The following is a 25619-nucleotide window of genomic DNA, read 5'->3' as shown; positions in this document are numbered from 1 at the left end:
GCACAGGTATCGCCTCTCTGAAAAGTGAAGCAAGAGTAAAACGCACCTGATGATTAACGCTGCGTGTGAGAGAGAGGGAAAAAATACATAACAATTAGAATCAAAGACAAAAGGGAAAAACAAACATCCGCGTCCAAAAAGGTCCTTGTGAGGATCAGTATTTACTCCGACGCGCTGGTTGCAACGCGCTGCGCTGCTCTCCAAAGTTTGTGCAGGAGGTGGGTCCAGACGGCCTCTCCCTGTGTCCGCCCTCCACTATTAATAGTTCACGTCAACCAGCGAGGGAAGGAGTGTCGCCGCTTGCCACAATTAAACAAAAAATGCACATTGATATGGTATCATATTTATCGGACTTTTTAAAAAAAAATACACAAAACATCGAAACAAAATGCTGATTGCACAACGTAAACCACCATGCAAAACGAGATTCCCGAAATATACACAGCCGGTCTCCTTCAAGGGCACTGGTAGCAGGCTGTATGGGACGCACTGTCCACTCTCGGCTCGAACCATCACGGACAGTGCAGACAAGAATATCCTACCCTGTTTATCCACCCAGCATCCGCGGATTCAATTGCACATTTCTCTTTAAAACTGGGAAATTAAAATAAAACACCAGCCCCTCTCTCAATTTTCGTGCTGTGTCATTGGTTAATTTTCGTCCGTGTCAACTATTCATGTGAAAGAACCGTGCGTGGGGGTGGTCGAGTCTGTCTCACCGACTTCCTCCAGTACTGAATAATAAAAAAACACCAGCGTTTGAAATGTCACCACTGTATCAAATGGCCTAACACGAACGTCTCCGAGAATTTGCTTCCTTCGAGATTTCTTGGCCTTTTTGAACACTCGCTCCGTCAGTGCTGCCTGGGTGGGGAGAAAGGAGGGAAGAGGGGACCGGGGAAGAAAGGGTGAGAGAAGAGGGAGAAGGGGATGAAAAGAGGGGGAAGGGGGAAAGAGGGAGAGGAGGGGAGGGGGCAAGGAGGGGAGACGAAAGGGGAGGGGGAGGAATGAAGTGGTAGCGGGGGAGGTGAAGAGGGTATAGGGTGGGGGAGAGGAGGGGTTGGGATGGAGATGAAGGAGGGACAGAGGGGAAGGGAAAAAGTAGGGGTTACGTAAGGGGGGGAAGGAAGAAGGGTGGGTGGGTGGGGGAGGAGGAAGGGTGGGGAGACGAAGAGGGGAAAAGGAAGGGAGGGAGAGGAAGGGTGAAGGGGAGAACTGGGAGCGGAGGGTGAAAGGGAACGGGGGGATTGAAGGGGGGGAAAGGACGTGGGTGATGGGGAGGGGGTGAGGGGTAGCGGGAGAGGGGGAGGAAGGGAGAACGGAGAGAATGACGGAGAGGCTCTGAACATTGCAATGGTCGGGTTCTGAACAACCGTTCAGATTCCCTCGGCAAACATGACGTGTGAAAAGCCACAGTACAAAATACACGAAGAAGCACTGTTTCCCATATCAGTCCTAATAAAAACCGTGGTCGATTAAAGTACACAACACTGGAAAACGCGGCTTTCCATTCCCCAAAAAACCCCCAAGAGCCGTGGCAGCAGCAGTTCACAAGGAAGGGGCTTCAACATTTGTACCTCACTGAGACGACCATCATTCAACTGCTTTGCTTCCCTCGTTCAAGGAACAGTCCTGCCCTCCCTGGGCATGGGCGCCGCCGCTGTTGGGTTAAGACTAGCAGCTCAAGTCGGCCTCTTGACCAGCTCACCATCCAGATCTTGTCCATCGCTGCGGCCGGGAAGGGAGGGGGGTGGGGAACTCCTTAAAGAAAAGCAAATACCTCCCGTTGGTCCTTGTATCCGTGCACGTACACGAGGGAAGAAACACAAAATTAAACGAGCCCCAAAAGTGATCACTTTAGGGTAGAGTCACGGGGAAGGAGGAGGGAATGCCGCCCGCTTGTACTGATGGCTGGGCATATCTCTGCAGACCATCTAGAGAGAGGAGAGGCCGGACTCTGCTTGTTCCTGCACCGCATTGTTCCACGCCGTCTCTTTCAACTCCGAACATTGGAAGTAGTGCCGCTTCCGATGGGATATGGCGTGTCCGGAGCCGGGCCGGTCCGGAGAGCCGCCGGCCGTCGGCGATTTGGTGGAGGGGAAGTTGACTGCACTGCTCCATCTCTCCAGGCTGCTCAGCGGATTGTCAACCGGGATCCCTGCAACGAGAACAAAACCGTGGGTAAATCATCCCGGGCTCTTCTCTCAGCTCTCGTCCTGTCCCGCAGCTCCGGGGCACGGGGGTCGCACAGACCAACCGTGACCAAGCCCCCCACCCCCCAAAACAGTGAAAGCAACCCCTCGTCTCCGTTGACCCGCACCGTGATTTTGAATAGTTAGAAGGCGGCACTTTAAGTAGAGGCGAATTGGGGGGGGGGGGGGGGGGATGGTTGGAAGCTCCAACAGGTAACAGCAGGACATGCTTGCTCAGTATTTGTAGTGAGGTTGATGGCCTTGGCACATTAGAGCAAACAGTTGGACGGAGGTGCGTCGGGTTGTTTTCAGTACAATATCGTACCATAACGTTGAAAAAAACATTTCTTCAACACATTCTGGCAATTCAGGTTTGAATCTGAACTTTTAATGGCGAAAAAAAAATTACTAAGTGTATTTTTGAGAAGGTCAACGTGTTGCTGTTCGCGCATGTACACAAATCAGGGAAAGTTGACACGCAGGGACTGGGCAAATGAGACATTGTCCTTTCTGAAGAGGGACAGATTTCAATACCCCTCTTGGTGCAATTATTTAGGGCCCTGCAAACTAAAATTAAAATAGTGTGCAGACCTCTAGTGTCTCCAGTTAAGGAAACACTCACTGATCCCCTGTTTTTGGCGAGTTGGTGACAGATTAATCGATGGGGCCCCACCACATCTTGAGAAGAATGAGGTGCCAATTCATTGGAACACAACATTATTATTGGGCTTGCTCGGGTAGATAGAGGAAAGGACCTTCCCTTAGCTAGAGTCTCCAGAACCAGGAATAACAGTTTCAAATAATAGGCCTGTGAATCTTTGCAATCCTACACCCAAGGAGGTTCTAGAATTTGTGTTGGCTGAATAGGAATTCTGGGATTTGTTTTTAGTGCAGGAAAGCGAGGGAGAGGTAAAAGATTAGCCATGATCTCAGAGATGGGCATGGGTGCAGGGGTCAAATTGTCTATTCCTTTTTTCTCATGCTACGAAGTGACACTAGGCAAATAAGTATCAGAGTTCAGTGGTCCACACAGCAGCAGACTGATCATTGTAAACTGTGGCCACATACACTGCAATAGAGAGACTCTGTTGGGGTCACAAAGGAACCCCCACCCCACAAGTGCACAGCCATTTTAGAAGAAAGCTCTCATAAAGTCTAAAGAGGAACTGCTAAATTTGAAACAAGATCTATTTCTAACAATAGAAGATAGAAGTTTGAACATTTCAAGTTGAAGATCCCTGCATGCTTCAAATCCTACTTTACAATACTCACCATCAGAAACTGAAGAAAAAATATTTTACAATAGAACATGCAAATATTTCAACAGATATAAAGATAGTGAATTGAAAGAATCAAGTGTAAAGCAACTGCAGTTTTCCAAAGCTAGCTTTAAAAATATTCAACACGCCACAATATATTAATGCCTTACCTTTCTTTTTTTTGATCTTGGGACAAGATTAACACCAGTATTCATTAACCCTCCCTGGGGTCATGAGATAACCTGCAAGATGGGATTGGCACCACAGCTAGGCCGAGGCAGAATAGAAGCTGAATGTTCCTTAAGCTATAAAGTTGATCTTACAATTTGTAATAAAATAATTCAGCATCTTTTTTGGGAAAGTTTTCCAGTTTTACAATTTCCAGATTTATTGGAACCAATTGTTTACTGCACTGTGCCTTTATCTAACCTCCAGCTCACTTGTCCTGCACAATTACCAGGAGTCCCAACATTCACTCTGCCAAAAATCGGTAAAAGTAACAAAGACAGAAAATGTCAGCAAATCCAACAACATCCACTGGAGAGAAGTTAAACAGGAAATTGTGCAGATGCTGTGATTGTAGAGGAAAAACACAAAGGTGCTGGAGAAACTCAGCAGGTCACGAAGCATCTTTAAGAAATAAAAGGCAACCAATGTTTAAGCAAAAAGCAGGGAGGCGCCCAAATAAAAAGTGGGGGGTGGGGGGGGAGGAGAGGAGGAATTGGTGGGGGGAAGAGTACAGGTGGGTATGGGTAGGAGGGTAAAAGATAAAAGCTGAGGTGATAGGGGAAGGAGTAGCTCTCTGAATGGCGAGAAAAGGGGTGGGGAGCTGGAAACTGAAGTTGATATTAATTCCATCTGGTTGGAGAGGGGCCCAAATGGTGTAACTTTAGGATTTCTTGTGCTCACAGGGTTAAGTATCGAGGGGCAATTAGTGGGAAGGGATAAGTGGTCAAGGGAATCCTGGAGGGAGCAGTCCCTGCAGAAAGCAGAGAGGGGAAGATATGTATGGTGGTTGGATCATGTTGTAGGTGGTGGAAATTGCAGAGGACAATATGTTGGTTGCAGAGGTTGGTGGGATGGAAAGTGAGGACAAGGGGAATCCTATCCTTGTTGCACGTTGGCGTGGAAGTAGCCAGGGCAGATGTGCGGGATATAGAAGAGATGCAGGTATGGGCTGAGTTGATGCCAGCAATGGGGGGGGGGGGGGGAGGGAGCAACATTTTTGAAGAAGGAGTACCACTCAGATGTTCTGTAATGGTGAACCTCCTGGGAACAGATGTGATGAAGGTGGAAGGATTGAAAGGAATATAATCCTTACAGGAGGCAGGGCATGAATGGCCTCTTGCCTGTTAGCCTGTACTCTTCCCACCTGCCACTTCCTCCCTTCTCTCCTCCTCCCCCTCCGTCCATCTTTTTATACAGGCATCTGCCTGCTTTATGTTCACATTGTGGCTGTTGGTTACCTTTTACTTCTGATAAACCTGCTGAGTTTCTCCAGCACTTTTGTGTATTGCATCCATAGGAGATAAATAATTTTTTAGGACAAGGTCCCTTCATAAAAACTGAAAATCTGAGAAAATAAGCATTTTGGGTTGCAGTGGGAAAGGCTGGAGAGTGGGCATGCTCATTCCTATTATTCTCATTGCTCGTCACTTTAATTTGCTCTGTTCTCTGTTCCCCTCCCCCCGCCCCCAACATTGCCTCATTGAAGGTCATCATAAGCTCAAGGAATTGATCCTCTTTTATAATTTTACAGAACTTTTTTGGTCTTTATTCCCTTTTCTGTCTCTAGTGTCTGGTTTTTGAAGCAATTTTTACCTTGACAGTTTGAGCTGCACAGAACGATTCTAATACAAACTATCAGTCTCCTTAGACTGTGAGTGAGCATCCCAATCTTGGACTGTATCCAATAAAATAGAGGGAAAGTGCTTCATAAACACTCACTGACTCCAAATGCAATTGGGTAAAATTCTTTAATATGCATCTCTTCCAGGATCTTTCACAGAGACTAGTGTGCTTTACGTTCAGTTCATAATCTCAGCACATATGTAATCCAATTTAAAGTGTGTTTGTTTTAAAGAATTTGTAAATTTGTTGATTGTAAATTTATTGAGGAACTCAATGAAGTAGGAAAAAACATATCACACAAAATATATAAGCAGATGCTTTGTAAGACAATAACCATCTCAAAATTAACAGTATGTTCCATAGCTCCCCTGTCCTCTGGGGAAATCTTTACTGAACCGCAGTGATTGAAGTTCAAGTCAGTGGAGTAGGGGCGACAAGTATCACACAGATGATTAAAGAATGGGGTCCGGTAACCTGCAATTTCCCATACAGCATGCTGGACCTCTCACATATAAAAGCAATGCTTTTAGTGAACGACCTTCCACCCGTTTGCTCATCTATCATTTTAATCTTCAAAACTACAATGCGAAAATCTGTTAGCAACATATGAATGGCCTACAATAACAACAGGCTATTGGCTCAACACAAAGCCTTTGAACACCTAGACATCAGGATGCTCTTTATCGGCTACAGTTTGGCATTTAACACCATCATCCCCTCAAAATTGATCAGCAAACTCCCAAGACCTGGGACTCAACACCCCACTGTGTAATTGGATCCTGATTTCCTCACCTCCAGACCATGATCAGTGAGGATTGGTAAGAATATCTCCATCACAATCTCCAACAGCACTGGAATATCACAGGGCTGTGTTCTTAGCCCCCTATTCAACTCACTTTACACCTATGACTGTGTGGCTCGGTTTAACACCGCCACCTACAAATTCACTGACGATACTTTGGTAATGGGTTGTATAAAAAGGGGTGATGAGTCAGTATACAGGAGGGAGATTGAAAACTTGGCTGAATGGAGCACCAAAAATAACCTTGCACGCAATGTCACCAAAACCAAGGAGCTTATTATTGACTTCAGGAAGGGAAAACCAGAGGTTTATGAAATTTGGGGGATCAGAGGTGGAGAGGGTGAGCAAATTAAGTTCTTGGGAGTTAGTATCTCGGTGGATCTTTCCTGGACCCAACACACTAATGGACTTGTGAAGAAAGTACGTCAGCACCTCTACTTCCTCAGGAGTTTGTGGACGTTTGGTATGACACCAGAAACCCTAGCAAATTTGTGGAAAGTGTGCTGACCAGCTGCATCACGTTCTGGTATAGGGTCACCAATACACCAATACCTCTGAGTGTAAAGCCCTGCAAAAGGTAATGGACACAGCCTAGGACATCACAGGTAAAATCCTCCCCACCATCGAGAACATCTACAGGGAACACTGCCGTCGGAGAGCAGCAGCAATCATCAAGGATCCACACCACCCAGCCCATGCTCTGTTCTTACTGCTACCATCAGGAAAGAGGTACAGGTGCCACAAGACTCACAGTACCAGTTTCAGGAACAGCTCCTACCCCTCCACCATCAGACTCCTCAACAACAAACTCAATCAGACTTCAGTTTGTTTACATTTATTTATTTCTTTACATGTGCACGTTGAGTCTGTTTTTTTTTGCACTGCATAAATGGTCATTTTGCCTCATGCACAGGAAAAAGAATCTTAGGGTTGTATGTGATGTCATGTATGTGCTCCAACAAAATATCTGAAACCTCAGTGCGTGGTGAGTCATCACAGGCCATAAATGCGATGGTGTTCAAAAGGAAGGGCCTGACAATACAGAAAACACCTGTGAAATTAGTTGCTTGTGATCAAGAGTCATTACATTCTTGTTTCTGAGAGGTGGTCATGTATTCTTCCTGAGTGAAGCCAAGTCTGCAAAGTATTTTCAAAAGCCCCACATTTGGCAATGCCCTCCTGCATATTGCTCCAATCTGCCACCAATTCTACCTCTGTTCCATCATTTTATTTGCTTGCAATCCTACTCCAGCCCCAAATGAAAACATACCCAGTTGACCATGAATTAAACCATTCCCAAAGATGGTACAGTTCCAGTACAGAAGGTAGAATTGATGGAAATAGCAGAGAAATGAACTAAAGGTCAGAAATTACCCGATGGACACAGGACAAACTAGGAACAAATTTGCTGGGGGTGGAGAGAGGGCATGAACCATGGAGAGCATCCTGCAGGATTGCCATTGACCAAATGTACCATGAACTGCTGAGGGAGTGTGGCAAACTGTTCACTGGGGTACATTAATTTCATAGAGGAACCTCTTGGGTGAATGGGATTGTCTTATGTTGTAATGGTGTATTTTCAGAGCTTACTTGTGGCATGAAATGGACTGGGACATTTGCCAATCAAACTAGATCATGGGTACCCATTTCATGTATGAAAAACAGGCTCAGTATTTGCAAATTTCTTTGTCCTTGTTTCTCCTGTTGAAAGCTCTCCACTCTCTTTGGAACTGTTGAATTTCCAGCTATTCCTAATTTTGATGAAGGATCATCCAGGTAAAATGTTGAATGGTTCCCTCTTCACAGCTACTGCTCGATCTGCATTTCCAGTATTCTGACTCTTTTTTTCTTCATATCATGGCACAACTTCCATCCAAAGTTGATGTGATTATTCACATTAGGAACCATTTGCTCTATCCCATGACTAGCCAGGGTCCTTCCTCTTCCATGTTTCCTATATAAATTTAGAGGGAGCTCTTCAATCTTTAGAGCACAAAAATGTGGCTGAAACAACATTCCAGAGACTTGCCAACATAATTTAGTGCCAAAAGTGCGTGTTTGTATAATTGAAGGGTGACTTAGTGGCACAGCAAAGAGTTCACAGTTCCAGTGATCCAGATTTGATCCTGACTTTTGCAGAGTTTGCAAGTTCTCCTTGTAGTTGTATAGGTTTCCTCTGAGTCTCCAGTTTCCTCCCACACCTAAAGACATGTAACTTGGTCCCAGTGTAGGTAGCAATACATGGAAAAAGATAGGTTAAAGGGAAAATGAGTGGGTGTAGGATTTTCTATGACTCAGCTTTGTCCCGATCGGCCAAGAATTGCTTAAATGCAACTCTGACATTAAAAGACAAACAAGTAGACATCTAGGATCTTCCTGTGCACAATGCCAGAATGTTTGCCTAAGTTACAATAGTAACTCTTTTTGAAAAGTACACTGAACATATCATGTTTTGGGAAATACTGCACAATACAAAGACAAAGTCTCGTCTATATATTATTCCCTCATATTGATTTAAGGTACACAACTGCAAATATTTTGATTGAAATAAACAAGGAAAGAATTTAAAAAAAAAACTGACATTCTTTTTTCTATTCCTCCAAGTGCATTCCTCCATGGACAGAGTATTGATATTTTTACTCCCTCCAGATCTTTCTGCATAGAAAGTATCTAATATTTGCATACATAAAGAAACAGCTATCAGAAACTTAAGAATTGACACTTACCTTAACTGCAAAATAAGTTACTATATATTGAGGAACTGCTGTGACATTTGGCTTAGAACTACAAACAGAATATGCTGAAAACACGGATCAGATCTTACAACATTCATGGAAAGAAGCCAAGTTAGTGTTTCAGGTAAAAGCTCCCTTTGTTTGGTGTCCCCAACATTTTCTATTTTTATTTTAATTTCCAGCGTATTTATTTTGCATTTCTATCTTTGTATCTTGTACAGAACTTTGGTGATTATGAAGAATTTAGGATGAATGTGAATTGTGCTTGACATCTTTGCAAACAGTCAGGAATACACCGAGCTATCACGAGGAATAGACTGGGTGCCTCCCAATATTTTAGAAATCAATAATGCAACCAAAGGGTTCATATGACATCATAAAGCTTGCGTGCTTAACGTTTGTCATCTCAACCTCCTTGATCGGATTACTGGCATGATTCCCTGTTAGGCATCTGGTATTATTTATAATGCATGATGGATCGGCAGTATTTTTCAGATAAAATAAGTCTTTTGTTTCAGAGTGGGTTGTAAATGGGAATAATTTCAGTATTTATTAAACTCCTGCCAATTGATTAAATGCAGCCCTGTGACTAAGTCACAAAGTGTGAACTGCCATGTCCGTTTTGAGCCTATTATTTCAAATAATACCCCCAAATTACTGCATATAAAAAAGGTAAGAAATACCATTGAGGAGCAAATCAAATGGTAATTTGATAATAAAAAATGAACAAGTATGATGAGTAAATAAAATACAATGTAGAAAAATTCAATGTTATCTGCTTTGGTTAAAAAAAATGGAATGGCACAATATTGAGAGATTTAAAGGTGAAGCTGTTCAATAATGTCCATGTACATAATTCACTGAAAATTAATAAATAGGAACAGCAAGAAATTAGGGAGGAAAATGGTATATTAATCTGCAGGACAAAGGAGGCTGTGTGCTAAGAGACATCTAATTCCAACTATACATAACTAAACATGGGTCTGGTCTCCTTCCCCACAAAAGGTGATACTTGCAGTGAAAAATGGACTGCAGTGAAAAATTCGCTCCATCGATTCCTGGGGTGGAAGGTTTGTCACATAAGCAGATTGGGTCTCAACCTTTGAGTTTAGAAAAATGATAGGTAATAGGACAAAATTTAGAAGGGGATTAATATGTGGAATGGATCTTTTCCCTGGCTGTGTTTTCTCGACCAAGGTCATTATTTCAAATCGAAGGGCTGCAAGAGGAAGTTCTTCACCCAAAGGGCACTGAAATTTTGAAATTCATTGCACAAGAGGGCTGTGCATAAATTAAAGGCAGATATAGATTTTTCATAGAGTAAGAGAATCAAGGAATATGGGATTTAGTAGCATTAACGTAAAAAGATAATTCATGGCCTTATGAGTGGCAGAGTAGATCCATGGGATCAAATCAGTCATGCTTCTTTTTATTTTCTTAAATTAAATCCAAATTAAAGATTATGTAATGGTATTCAAACCATGATCTTCCAATATTCTGAATAACATTTGAACAAACAAACAACAGCACTAAAGATCATTTATCTGATTGCCCTTTATCAGCATGTTTCCTACTTCATTAAAATATGGCTGTACACTTGTAGTAACTAGTACCCATGAACATTTTGGTACTTCGAAAAAGATATTACAAAGTACAACACTTTCTTTCTTTGGAGATGCAGCGTCATATTATGAACAACTGAATCCAAGGCTATACTGATATATGAGGCCATAGCTATGCCATATAGAACAAGATTCCTCTGTACAAGCATTGGTATGGTAATACTATTGACACAAATCTACATTCGCCATCAATACTAGGGAGCGGATAAAAGAATTCTTAAAGTTCAGGGTAGCATGCAATAGACATTAAAATTGTCAAGTACTGAGATATCCATCTTTAATGTGGATCATTCCCTATTTCCTGCTGTTTTTAATCAGTTAAATGAAACTCAAACTATTTTTAACTGTACTTTCTCAAAACCTTGCACCATGTTCTTGTACTTTGCTCTAAGCTCTGAACCATTCAACAATGTAATATTACTGCCGTTGTTTATAATCGCTCTGCCCATTGTACGAGTTGACTTACCCAGATAGCATGCAAAACAAGGCTTTTCACTGTATCTTGGTGCGCATGACAATAAACAATTCCTCAATTTTATTGTCAACTGTTAATCCCATTATGGATATTTTATTGCATTAATCTCAGTGCCTCTAATGTTTGTACTAACCTATTTCTTTATTTGAACTTTGCCATCATGATTGGTCACTTCCTCCCTAATAAAACTTCAAATGACATAGGTACTGTATGATCTACCCTTGAATGATGAAGTGGTACCAATATATAATCTTCTCTCTGAATTTCATCACCCCAGCATTGCCACCTGACCACTGAAAATTTACAACATTTATCATTTTAAATCTACGAAGACAGTTGTCCACTATCTATCCTGGAACTTGGTAAAATGTGGTGGTTATACATGTAATTGTTACAGTGGGAAATTCCAGAATACAGACACCCGAAGAGGAAGGACTGCGCTGAATCATTTTTATAAACACCATAACTTCCAGTGCAAAACTCCACAAAATGGATGGACAAGAGCAGGTACAATGAACAAGTGGAACTGCTCGGATCCACTTGTCTACCACCAAATCTGAGTCAGTGCGTGAGTGGATAAATAATGTCCAACCATTACACTGCTATGTAAAATTGGTTAATTAATTATAGAGGGGTGTGATTTACCACATTTGTTGGAGGATTCACTCATTTTGGTCTTGGTTGTTACTTTTTGACCTTCCAAAGCATTTTATGGCGAATGATCCTCCATTAACGTTGTGTTTGACCCAGTTATTGAAGGCAAATTCTCTCCTAGTTGTTCGGTCTGTGGAACCTGCTTCCTCACAAATTGGTGGAAGTGATTTCCAATGGGCCCAGTATTTCCCCTGAGTATATTTGTGGAAATAATGAGGTAAAAAAGGTGTGAGGTGGTGACAATAATTTTAGATGCATTGTTTATTGTCATGTGTACCAATATATTGTGAAACGCTTAGTTTTGGATGGTGTCCGGACATTGGAAAGAAGTCACTGCACTTCAGTGCCATTTTGGATTTCAAAATTCACTGAAAACCAATGCTGTGCCTCTTTATGAACAAATATCCATTTAATTAGCAAACCAGGGTTGCCCATGACCATCTTCAGATCAAAGCACTGAACTATGTACATCACTGATTAGTACTGTTGGACTTTAGCTGCTGGATATAAGAAGTCACTTCCCTCATGTTCTTTGGCTCACAGGAAGAATTATTCTTCTAAGATTCCAAATGAGGGTCGACAGGAAACTCATACCCAATCAGCTGCATTTTAAATACCATCAGGATAAACGCAAAATGTAACATCTGCAACATGCTATAAACAACATTAACATCTGCGAGGACTATACGAGGGTACACAGAGGCAAGCCATAAGAACATGGACAATTATAATTTCATGTCAGAAGTAGTAGTCAATTACCTCCTCACTATTCAACAATACATACAATATATTACAATCAAAACATTCTGGAGTTATCATTTACCAGAAACTTAATTGGATGAGCCAATAAATACCACAATTAGAAGAAATGACCCAAGACCAAATCACTTTATGACTCTCATTATATTCAAGATCCAATTTAGATTGTGATGGAATACTCCTCGTGTGCCTGAATCTTACATTTGAGTAGCTCGACACCATGCAGGAGAAAGCTAACCCACTTGATTACTCCCCCAACTAACACCCTAATCAGTCACTCTCTCCACTACCAACAAACAATGGATGCCATGGTTAGTGGTTACCAGACAATATCCATATTTCTCAAAAAGCTAAGCATCAATTCAACAAGATTTGAAAAGCACTTTAAACCTCGACCACCTAAATGTACAAGGACAGCAACACGCCAGCTTGACTGAAATATTGCTATTTATTATTACTGGGGCTAAATGCTGGAATTCATTTCCTAACAGCCATGTGGGCACTCCTTCTACAGAAAGTTCTGAAGGGTTACTCCTACCTTAGGGGAACGTCCCAAAAATGTGGATAAAAGTGGTCTTCTGCAATTTTTGAAATGTCGTTAATAAAAATTGTATGAATAGACTGACATGTAGGTTTAATGTATTGGCCTGTCTTGCTCTGCTTAGAGGAGAGCAGCTACTAGAAGATAGATCTATGCATTAGCTGTTCATGTATATCACTATTTGGGTTATGTTTAAATCATGTTTAGCATCCCATTTAAAGCTCATAATATGTTTGGTCACGTCGTCACTGGAATATAACGTCTGTCCCTGAGTGAAGCACAAAACCACATTCGGCCATAGGCTTAGAACACACAAGCAAATCTAAAAATGATGATACTTGTTAGCTGCACTTTGCTATGGAATGGCAAGTAGTGTCATGCTTGAGTTATATTTATCACTCTTGCCTCTTAGTCCTAAGCCCGTGAGTTAACAGTCAGAGATAAAATCAGATTGATATAGGGGATGCTGCACCAATAGAACCCACCAAAATTCAGAGTCCTACAGCACAGAAATTTGCCCTTCGACCCACTATGGCCATCCTGAACCTTTACCCACCTAGACTAATCTGCTCTTCACTTTCTCCAGTACAATCACATCCTTCCTATAGTGCGGTCGAACCAGTGAACTATAAACATGGAATGAAACTCGGAAGTCTACAGACGCTGTGGTTGTAGTAAAAGTACAGAAATGATGATGGAACTCAGCAGATCCTGCACCCTTCCATAGGAGGTAAAGATATATGACTGACATTTCAGGCCTGAGCCCTTCCTCAAGGTGTGTGAATGAGGAAGGGCTCAGGCTTTAAGCGCCAGTCATACACAGCATCTTTACCTGTATGGACACTGCAAAACCTGCTGAATTCCTCTAGCATTTTTGTGTCTTTACTATAAACATGGAACCCTGGGTCTCTCTGCTTCTTAAGGTCCATCAAGCGCACATACAATTTCATAGGTAGTGGGTTTTGGGTCAGGACCTTTTATTGAGGCTGACATCAATTTGTGCACAGATTTGCCAATAAATTGTCATGCCAATAAGATGTTAACTCATCAGGTGCATTTAATTTTAGGTAATTGTTAGCATTCAGAAATGGGCAGAAAGAGATGATGTGGAAGAAGCCTGGGATACAATCTAAAAACAGATTAACATTAACGAGGATAGTAAAGGAATAAAGGAAGGTAGATTCAGAAGTGAAAGGAAGGCAGACTCCGAAGTGAAAGGAAGGCAGACTCCGAAGTGAAAGGAAGGCAGACTCCGAAGTGAAAGGAAGGCAGACTCCGAAGTGAAAGGAAGGCAGACTCCAAAGTGAAAGGAAGGCAGACTCCGAAGTGAAAGGAAGGCAGACTCCGAAGTGAAAGGAAGGCAGACTCCGAAGTGAAAGGAAGGCAGACTCCGAAGTGAAAGGAAGGCAGACTCCGAAGTGAAAGGAAGGCAGACTCCGAAGTGAAAGGGCAACAAATAGAATTGTGCATGGTTAGGGCAGGGATATGTTAGCTTGTGAGAAAAAGCAAAGAATGATAGAAACTGAAATATGCAGACATAGCTTACAAAAAAAAAATCATAATTTTGGGTTTTATAACCTGTATTGAGAATAACAGTCAACAAAGGTAATTTAGTGCAGAACAATTAAAGCACAGTGTGTAATTTTGGGTATCACATTCTAGGAAAGATATTGAATACCATTCCTAGAATGTGTAACCCAAAATGCCAAGGTGTTATTTGGAATGGAAAGTAATGTTGGGACAAGTAATGTGTGACAAATAAATACATTCACTGAACCAGAGAAATAAGAATATTTAAGATTTTTTTTAAGACTAGGATGAAGAAGGAAGTGAAATCGATTTTAAACATCTGTTTAAGATTCTCATTATGAGCAGTCATTCAAATGAATTCTTTGTATAGAAAATATAAGTGCCACAAATGTTTTTGCACTTTGGTTCTGTTGTTTGCAATGCAGATTTGACAGACAGCTGGTAATGTATTTTCTTCCATAGGAAATGTCAAAACTCCTTAAGCAACTGGAAATAAATTGAGTGTTTGGAGCAACTATACTATTTCTGTGGAATACTGGGCAGTCTTGTTCCATTGCTTATGACTTGTTGAGTAGGCCAGATGTGGTGGACCCACAGCACTGAATTCACAATACACAACTCTGGTCTTCACATTACAAAAAGGTATAGAGACCCTAAAAAAGGAGGAAAAAAAATTTGGAGGCTGAATTCAGACTGACAAGAGAAAACTTTGTACAAGTTGTCTTTTTAATGGTGTTTGACAAATGTAGCAAAGATATGTTTGGGGAAATCAAATACCAAGGGATATAAATATTAATAATCACTAGTAAGTTTAATAGGAATGCAAGGGAAATCTCATTACCCATGGAACAGTTATAAGGTACAGCCTACAATTTCATGGAGTATTTGACGTGAAGAGTTTAGATGCATTAATGATCTGGTTTCGTAAATATGCAAGGGTTCAAGGAATAGAAAGATGGAAGGTTGATGTGGAATAGAGTATGGTAGGAGAACCTCGTATGGGCCACCAGTTGAAACAAAACACCCAATTCCATGCTGTAGGATGCTTTGGTTGGTTCACATACAATCTAAGCTTGGGGTTAAACTGAACTTAACTCAGCCATAAAGCTACTCGATAAACAGTGAAATACTAGCTAACAATAGTTAGAAGTCACATTCAGTAAGTGGAAATTGAAAAGCCACAACTGTTGATAATGTTTCACATACAACTACAAAGGACCTTAAACCTGCAACTTACTGTGATAGTGTGTAGTTGAGTCAGATGCTAGGCATGTGGTGGCTGTGATGGGGAGAGGTGCAGGGTCAGGAAGTTAAGGGGATGTTGAGGAATGGAAACTCAAGCCATTTTTTATGTGAACTCTCCATGCAATTCTTTATTTAATGGATCATGAAAGAAAGCAGTTTACACAACTACAATTCAATTCTTGCCTTGACAATCAAGAAAGCACAGGAAGCAGCCATTTAGCTCCAATCTTCTGTTTTGGGATTATCTAATTAAAAGGCAAATGGTATGTTGGCCGTCATATCAAGAGGGTTTGAGTATAGGAACAAGGATACCTTACTGCAGCTGTACAGGCCCTTGGTGAGACCCCACCTGGAGTATTGTGTGCAGTTTTGGTCACCTTATCTAAGGAAGGATGTTCTTGCAATGGAGGGCGTGCAGAGGCGATTCACCAGGCTGATACCTGGAATGGCAGGAATGACTTATGAGGAAAGATTGCGCAAATTGGGATTGTACTCGCTGGAGTTTAGAAGATTGAGAGGGGATCTCATAGAGCCATATAAAATTCTGGCAGGACTGGACAGAATGGATGCAGATGGGATGTTTCCAACGATGGGAAAATCCAGAACCCGGGGCCATGGTTTGAGGATAATAGGCAAACCATTTAGGACCGAGATGAGGAGGAATTTCTTTACCCAGAGGGTGGTGAATCTGTGGAATTCATTGCCACAGAGGGCAGTGGAGGCAGGTTCATTAAATCTATTTAAGAGGGAATTAGATTTATTTCTTCAGTATAAGAGTATTAAAGGTTACGGAGAGAAGGCGGGGACGGGGTACTGAACTTTAAGATCAGCCATGATCTTGTTGAATGGCGGAGCAGGCTCGAAGGGTCGAATGACCTACTCCTGCTCCTATCTTCTATGTTTCTAATTTACCCTGCACTCCTTTCCCCTTCAAATATGCTGTCTGTGAGGGGAACCACTCCTTTGAGTATTCTCAGTACTGAATGGAAATATGAGGGAAGAATGCAATACACGATTAGTGTAGCGGTTAACAGAACGCTGTTACAGAGCCAGCATCCGGGGTTCGAATCCAGTGCTGTCTGCAAGGGGTTCTAATCCAGTGCTGTCTGCAAGGGGTTCTTCCTATGTCTGTGTTGGTTTCCTCTGGGTGCTCCAGTTTCCTACCACCCTTCAAAACTTACCGGGGTTGTAGGTCAATTGGGTGGCACAGGCTCATGGTTCAAAAGGGCCTGTTACCATGCTGTATGTCAAAATTAAAAATTAAATGTGCTGTAGAAACTCAGCAGGTCATGCATATACCTGAGAAAAGGGCCCAGGCCCGAAACGCTGGTTACCCTTTACTTCGTATGGATGTTACATGACCTGCAGAGTTTCTCCAGCATAAGTATATTTCACTCAACAACATGAGGAAAGAAGTCCTGTTAAAGTGGTTGGCGGACCAATTATTACAGTATTAATTGATTGCATGGAGATGTTGGGCTTGGATTGGGTTGCCATGCTCAAAAGGAGTTTTTGAGTGACTTTTTAAAAACATTTCAAAAAGCCATGAATACCCAGGCAGGAAAAACAATTCTCTGCAATCTTTGACTGCTTTCAACTGTAGGCAGCGAATCTATAAACTTTCCACTCATTCAGAGATGATGCACAGGTTTTCTAGATAGTCTCAGGGATGAAAGGGGTCAGTTGGGTAGAGAATGGACTAATCTCAATGAATTTTCATGGAGAAGACAAGGTGTTTCATCGAAGGTGGTCAAAATAATGACATTTGAGAATGGATAAGGAAACATTACTTCCACCAGCAGAGAAATAGTGAACAAAGGGACACAGGTTTCTGTAAATTGGCAAAGGAACTTGACGGCAAGTTATGATCTGCCTGCATAGATGTGGAAGAAGTTTTCAAGTTAAGTGTTAAAAGGAAATTGAATGTATCCGTGCAAAGAAAAATTATATATAGGGCTTTGGAAGAGAGAGCAGCAAATAAATGGATGGCTCAATCAAGGCACTGGAGAGGCATGATAGATTGAAGGGCTCTAAGATGCAAGCCTATGATTTCTGCTAAACTTAAAATATATGGCTCTACAAACCCTACATCCTTTAAACACTCTCATGAAAATACAATGCATCCCTCCCAATCATGCTTTCACAAGGCATCAAAACTGTAAACTTTTACATATCAGTGAGATTCTACCTTAAAAATGGTGCCCTCAATCATTCTTAACACTTTGGTCTCCGTGTCCCTGTTTCCAGGGACCACCAACAAGTGCATATACTCTATTTTCTGGGACTGGTTTTATACCCAACCACCAACTGGTTCATACTGGTGTTCATACTGCAGTTTACCCTTGGACCCAGTCTGGGGAATATATTATGAAAGGTTAAAAATGGCTGGAGTCCAAAGGGCTAATTACATAGTTGTAATCCCTGTAACGTTGCCATCATAAGCCATTTTTGAGGTTTTTGAGCAATTCTCAATCCTTTGCAGAATGGGAAATTTGCAAGGACTGCTGAGGTAGTCAAAGGTCACTTGGATGATGACTTAAAGCTACAAGACAAAAATTGGAACATATGGCCAAAGGGAAACTGGCAAATATTCTTCAGTAGCTTTCTGTAAAAGGATTAAACAAATATACTGGATGCTGGATGATTGAACCATTCACTGATGAAATCAGAATGTTTCCTAGCAGGGAGGAATATTGCAGCTCGACTTACCATTTGTCCAACCGGAGTGGGACATTTTTGTCAAAAAACGCACAATTTAAAAAAAAATCTCTGAATATTGCCTGCTCTCTTTGGAATTGTAGGGGTACGAAGGGTCAGCAGCCCATTCTCCAGGGGCCCGGAGACTTTTGAAGAGAAAAAAAATCATGAAAAATGATGGAAGGATGGACAAAGTCAAAAGACAAAGATTATTTGAAGTGGGAATGGCAGTGAAAAAGTGAATAATCGTTGTGTTATTGATATTTTGATTTGCAAAAATCATTTGCATTTTATTTGCACAACCAGGTGTACTAATATTATAGAAGAGGGTATTGAAAATACTGCACAGAATCAAGCCATTTGACCCAGCTGGTCCATGTCATTGACCATGCTCAACATCTTCATCTGACCCAGTCATCATTTCCTGGTGTAACACTGCAGCAGATGTTTGGTATGGATGTTGTGAACTAACTGGTTAAAAATCCCTACTGCATAAAAAAAAGCCTCCAAGTTTAAAGAACTCCAAAATAATTTGTTTCATCAAGGACAAGGCACAATGTGGGATAGAAGCCGATTATTTACAATTTAAACTTTATCCTGCAACTCTGAAGATTGACAGCCCATTAAGTATAGCTGCTTGTTTGAGCAGACTGAAGGCTAAAGGTGACCAAAGCTCTGGTGATTTACAGTTCACTTCTCTCAAAGCAAAGTGGTGACTACAAATTAAATGTTTCACCCTTCCAGACAATAGCACATTGAAAAGAATGCTCAATTCCTTACTAAAATTATTGGACAACACAAATTCAGTAAAAGAATGATATGACATTCACTTATCATGTTAAGTAAACCTAATGTATTTAGAATTTCATAATGTAATCCAAATAACATTGTAATACTTTAGATTTATAGATTTATGCATTTTCTTGTATAATGATGAACTGCAATTGGTATTTGCAAAAACTGCAACACATAATGTTATTAGCTTGCTCTAGCACAGCAAAGGTATGCATCTACTGTCTAGCACAAGAATCTCTAGCGCAGCAAAGGTATGCATCTACTGTCTAGCACAAGAATAGGTCAAACTCAGCAATAAAGTTATCTTAGTCAGCAGCTTCGTTTGTACTTTACTCAGGTCATATGAAAGGATTACTCTGCTATCCTTAGTCACTAAGAGAGCTGAATGCATCAATGTAATTTTTAATGGATGACATTAATCTTCATTTCAGGCCATTTTACCACATTCAAATTTCTACATATGAATATGCCCAATTAAGACTACTTTATTAATTTATTAGTGAAGTGGTCTGAAAGTTTGTTGGTTTCATGATCATAAATTGAAAAAAAAGGAACACTGGCTCAAATACCAAAATAATGTCCACGTCCCCAAAGCAATAAGGTGGCATTGTGGTTGCTTTTGGAAGAGTTAGAATTGATATTAGAATTTGCTGAGTTAGAATTGGAGAATTTAATTTCAAAGAGCTGGATTCTGTAATAAGACCACAGCAAAACCCATATCACCAATGTTCTTTGGAAATAAAATCTGCTTTCCTTCCTTGGTTTATACCAACAATGTGATTGGCTCTTAATCCTCCACTGAAGTAGCAAGCAAGGCAGGTGAAAATTAAGAGCAATTAATGATGGCCTTCGCTGTGATGGACACGTCCCATGCAGGACTGAATTATTTGCTCCTCTATTCAGGCTTAAAGTAACATTGTTGCCTGTATCCTAATTCAGTCCAGACTCCTTTACATACATTGCTTGAGTACTTACACTTGCTTCTAATTAAGTCACACTTTAATTTTAACTTTCTTAGTCTTATTTTCAAGAACTATTAAATTTAGTTCAACAATTCTGATGATTACTTTCAGGTTTTACATTCCTATGTAAATAGAATTGCAAACTATTTCAATGAAGAGCATTCTTTACCAAGCACTCTTTGGAACATTGCATTCTATTCATAATGGCATTTAATTATATATGGGAAAATATGTCTAATCCATCCATCTTTTACTTTTCCCTCTCCATGGGTTCCTTTGCCATCCCTAACACTCTGAAAAGCCAGGACACGCAAACTTGCCTTTTTAAGTAAACGGTGAAGCATTTCCAACTGTCCCCCATAAACCCGTGAACTTATATCCGGCAATATCGTAAGTCAGTCTTCCATTTTTATCGTGGCAGCACGCTGCTCTGAGCAGAGATACATGTGTAAGATAAAGGAAATGTTAAGCACTAAGGATCACAGCTGGAATTTCGGGGGCAATAAAAATGGTCTCATGACTTTAAATCTGTCCTTTCTACTGCAGATTCATATTGTGTCTGCTACTAGTCCTGTATATGAAGAGCATTCTATATAATTTACTTGAACCAGAGGCTTGAGTTATATTAGTTTAACCAATCCTTTCAGCCCAGCCATTTTCACTGTCAATTGTCTCAAAGAGCAAAACTGTGTCCTTTCTAGTCGTATTAGTTCCCTAGTTCCATCATTGATTTCTCAAAAAAAACCCTCATGTTTCCTTGACAAACTGATGGGAGTTTAAGACGGGAAAAATTAGTTAAAACATATCATCTTGACAGTGATATCTGCGATCTTAATTTTATGAGATTTTGCACTGGTGTCAATCTAATGATCAAAAGATGATTTCCATTTCTTCTTGTTCTGCATTGTTCTGTTTAATACTAGATATGGTCCAAATCATATAGTTGTTTAAGGGGTATATCTCTTCGGAGATCTGAATGTTTTAAATTAGCAAACTCAATGAGAACCATGTCAAAAAAAGTAATTGTCCATGTGAATTCAACATCCATGTTTTAAGAATTTTTGCTAATGTAATTAATATTGTTGTCAACCTTTTAAGATTGCTAAGAAAGGCCATGGATATAATTGTGATCTTTGAGTGAGTGATTGCTTTTTCTCTACCTATTATCAGAATATGAACTGACAAAAATGCTCAAACGTATAAGAAAATCCAATGTTCATTCCTCGTAACCTTGTATATTAAACTGAATACTAACATATCAGTTGACAAAAGACCAGGTATCCTTCCATAGAAGGTCCATAAATGGTGTGAGAAATCCACACCAAACTCATGATTAATCAGCATACCCAAGAGAATGCAATATCAATGAGCTTTGCCACTGCACAAGTCACAAGTTTCAAATCGCTAAAAAATCTATTTGAACACCAGTGGAAGCAACTTTCAGTCAGGTGGCTAAAACCTTATTGGAGGAAAAATCGTGAGCCAATTAACTTTACCAGAGGCTTTTTAAAAAAGACAATTAATGACTGTAGCAATGCTCAGTGTCAGAGTGGGCAGATAGATACGTCTCTTTGTGTCTTCGTTTGTATTCAACATGTGCTGCCTTCAGGCTTTTGTAAACGCATTTCAAAACAAACCTTTACTTGTTCTGGTTTCGAATCCGGAGACATCTGCGTTTCAGTGGCGGCTCACTGTCCACGGGCCCTGTGTTGAGTATTGGCGTTGAGGTTATGCAGGGTGCTATGGCAGTCTTTTCAGTCGCTTTTGGCACAGGCTGAATCAAGCAGCCCGTCTTGGGTACTACTCTCAAGGCATATGCATGGTCCTCATCTGCAGGATTATGATTTACATCCTGCCTGTCCACCCCACCCAGGGGTGATTCAATTGAGGCCTTCTTACCTGCCTCTAACTCCAGCTGACAGTTTGATGTGCAGTTGTTTTCTTTGACTGACTCCAGCTCGCTGACAGCGATCTCCTCCAGCTGTTGCTGCGGCGGTGGCTGTTGCTGCGGCGGTGGCTGTTGCTGCTGGTCTGAAGGGTTTTCTGAGAAGTGGGAAAGGTCCACATTCTTTGTGCCATTCATAACCAGATTACAAGGTGTTTGATCCGAGTCACCTCCTGAGCTTCCTGAATTTAGCTGGATAGTGCCACAGTGGGAAGCACTGCTGCAAGATAACACCTTTGTTTCGATAGGGTTCAAATGAGGAAAATCCCGACAGTCAATACAGTTCCGTTTATCCGGACTGGAAAGAGTCAAGTCTACAACACTTCTGCCTTCATTTTCAACTTTCACAGAAGCATGTAGAGGTTTGTGACCAATGTGATTAAGTCTGCTTCTGTGGCTCATGGTCAAATCTATCACCTCATCGTGTGGAAAGTCCACTCCATCAGAGAAAGAAAAATCACTTTTAATTGGACCATTAGGCTTGACAGTTAGATCGACAATCTCACTCCTGCTGGTGTCAAGAAGCATGGATGGCTGGTTTAAAGAATGGCTTGAGCAGTTAGTTGAGGCTTTAATAGGCTTGGAAGCTCCCTGCTGCCCGTGATTCAATGCCAAAGAACTGTTTGGCTCTTTAGTGTCATCTTCATTGTTAGTTGTGCTTGGAATCAAACTCTCAGCACTACCAGAAATCCCATTGGTGTTCTTGGAGTCAAACATGTGAGGAATTGGAATGGGGATTGGAATGGGCACAGGCAGTGGAACAATGACAGGATAGGGCACCAAGAGAGTAGGAGGAGGAACTAATGGTGCAAGGGATGGCACTCCAAAGTTTAAAAGGTGTGGGACATGCATGTGACTATTTGGCATCAAATTAACAGGTGGAAATGAAACATTAGGTAAGGGTGCTGCAGGGGGAAGTAACCCTTGATGATTGGCTGGCACTGAGGGTGTTGATGGGTGGTGGAGATGTGGTGAAAGCATTGGCCTGTGCATTGGGCTTGAATTAGGACCCATGGTCCTGGAACCACCTGATGGGGGACCAAGACTTGAAATCATGTGGTTTGACAGGGGACTATTTGGGCTTGGAGTATGTGGTCCTCGAATAAATGGTGGGCGAATCTGATGCATCATCTGCTGCTCCATGAATACTGGCAATGGGACAGGTCCTCGATTTGTCATGACCATGGAGGGATTACCTGGAGGGACACCCACTGGAGGCACAATGTTGGCTGGCTGCTGAAGCTGGATCGGAGGAACATTTGGACTCTCATTTGCAGCTATTGGCTTCGAGACTGGAGTGTAGAGTTTGGCAGCAGAACTACTGGCAGGATCAGATGGGGAGAGGGCAGTAGATGCAGAAGGGATAGGGACTTGAGACTGAGAGGAAGGTGTCACGGGGGATGGAGGCTTTCTCCGAGCATCAGTCAGTGGCATGTTCCAAGACTCTGGAGTTAGTAGTTGCACTCCTGTGTTATCTGACTTTTTTTCCACTGGAGGGTGCACCGTGCTGCACAAGCCAGCAGGAAGATTGGCCTGTGTCTCTTTATAAAAAATGTCCATTTTGTACTGATTGAGGCATTTTGCACTGCAGAATTGTAGCCGTCGCTCTCCATCTCCAAAGTCTAGGTATTCTTTTGTATGTCGGATATGCTTGCACCAGTCACATACCTGTGGTCAGAACAATTGAAACCATATTAGAAAGTTCAGCCAAAGCAAAGCAAGTATGCTTCATTAAAAGTAACTCAGCAAGATATTTAATGCTATCTCATTGGCAGCCCAGATTATTTTTTTTTAGACAGTGTCTACTTTTCTTCAGAATTAAACTAAATTTCACATTCCAGCAAAATCAGATTACGTTAAGGTACAATTACTAATCATGGCCCAATTACCTTTATTGGTTGAAATACAAGTTTAGGTTCTCAACATATATAATTTTGTAAAATACAACAAAGCACTAGAACTTGGTAAGTTCTTTACTGCTATTCCCTCATAGTTTTATTACTTTCAAATTTAGGCTACTGTACGTCAAGAAAATAGCAATAGAAAGCAGGAAGACCAGAGAAACTAGGGTTTGGATCAGAATGGCAGGTGAGGCAGTAAGTCAGTGGAATGAGTTACAACCCCAAGCTTTCTGTGAGTTCCATGGGAACATTTTTCTCAACATCAGAGATCAGGCAGTAGGGTTGAGTGGAGGATGGAAAACTTTAACACCGCTAACACGTCGCACAATCAACAGAAAGAAACTACTCTTTGTAAAATGTTTCTTTGTTCTTTCCAATTTCTCATCTAACTCAGTTGATAGCTAATTCAATCGCATTTTCTTTATGTGTAAGTGTTGGCAGGCACTCGAAGGCAAATTGCATCCTTGACCATTACTCAAGGAGCACAATTTTGAACAGAACTCTTTTTGGCCAATGACCTGGAGCAGAAAGATTTGCTGGTTCTTCTGATCTTATGTCAAGAGCAACGAGGCAATTACAATATCTCTTGGAGATTGTCATCTTTACCAGAGGCATTAACTCTACAAAGTTGTATTATCTTCTCTCAGAAATGTTGGCATTGATTTGCAATCAGTTTCTATGCCATACATTAGACTGAAAAACCACTGTTCCAGGTTTAAAATAGGTGTGCCTCACCGTGAGTTCACCAATCACGCAACATGCAACTCAAGCAACCAGAAAATTCACTTAGCCACCATCTACCAATCCCTGTACATGCCGGATACCAACGGCTTTACTATATGTTAATAACCAGGCCGCAGAACTAAGTGAAAAGAGAACCTCTCTCTGGAAGCATCACTATGTCTTATTCTGGTGCACATCACTTACTCTTTTTAGGTTGAAGATGTGTTTAAAATAGAACCCTAATACCTATAGCAAGGGGAATCATTTTATCATTGGAACAATGCAAATTTTATAGATTTTAAGATGCTAGTTGATGAACGTCGATACAAATTCCCAGTTATTATATCTCAGCAGTGTATTCCATACTTGTAGTGACTAATTACATGCAAAGTTATTTGTCCAGCCAAGTGAGAAGATACATTTCTTTACACCTCAGACAGAGGCCAAATAATGGGTTCCAATTAAATAATGTGTTCTAATAGGTGGAATTCCTCTGTTATATGCATCCCTCTACACAAATACTTTGAACCCAACATGAACGACCCTTCGATCAACGCTATAGCCATCAAGCTTCCTGACTTCTGGGTTCAGGAATCGGAGACCAGGTTCAGCCACGCAGAGGCTCAGTTTCACCTCCGCCAGATTTTATCGGATTTGACCAAGTTTTACTATATGGTCGCCCCCCCCCCCCCCCCCCCCACCGCCAAATGACTGCTGAACCTCGCTCAGCACCCACCCGCGGAAGATAAGTACGGGACCATCAAGCGGGTGCTCACTGGCTCCCTCGGCCTCTCCAGGTAACAGCGTGCCGGTCGGATGCTGCACCTCGATGCCTTAGGGGACAGAACGCCAATCAAATTGATGGACGAGATGCTCATGCTCATGGGTGATCACACCAACTGCCCACTCTTCAAGTGCATCTTCCTCGACC

General features: G+C 41.4%; 1 protein-coding gene across 11 annotated transcripts in view; it reads right to left on the bottom strand.

Annotated features, from left to right (window-relative positions):
* The window catches only part of sobpa (sine oculis binding protein homolog (Drosophila) a), a 427151-nt gene that overhangs the window by 10033 nt on the left and 391499 nt on the right, over positions 1-25619 (bottom strand). For 9 of the 11 annotated variants that reach the window (XM_069887499.1, XM_069887498.1, XM_069887502.1 and 6 more), the window contains 2 exons: positions 21757-23732; positions 2075-2158 (listed from right to left, as the gene is read on the bottom strand). In XM_069887499.1, coding sequence (XP_069743600.1) covers positions 21759-23732 — 1974 coding nt within the window. In that variant the 3' untranslated portion in view covers positions 2075-2158; positions 21757-21758. Of the gene's footprint in view, positions 1-308; positions 2159-21756; positions 23733-25619 lie in introns of those variants that run through there. The other 2 variants (XR_011340735.1, XM_069887496.1) reach the window with 2 other exon arrangements.

Source organism: Narcine bancroftii, chromosome 6, assembly GCF_036971445.1.
Source record: "Narcine bancroftii isolate sNarBan1 chromosome 6, sNarBan1.hap1, whole genome shotgun sequence".
Taxonomy (NCBI): Eukaryota; Metazoa; Chordata; class Chondrichthyes; order Torpediniformes; family Narcinidae; genus Narcine; species Narcine bancroftii.
Note: the sequence above shows the minus strand (reverse complement) of the source record. Positions and strands in the feature narration are given on the sequence as shown.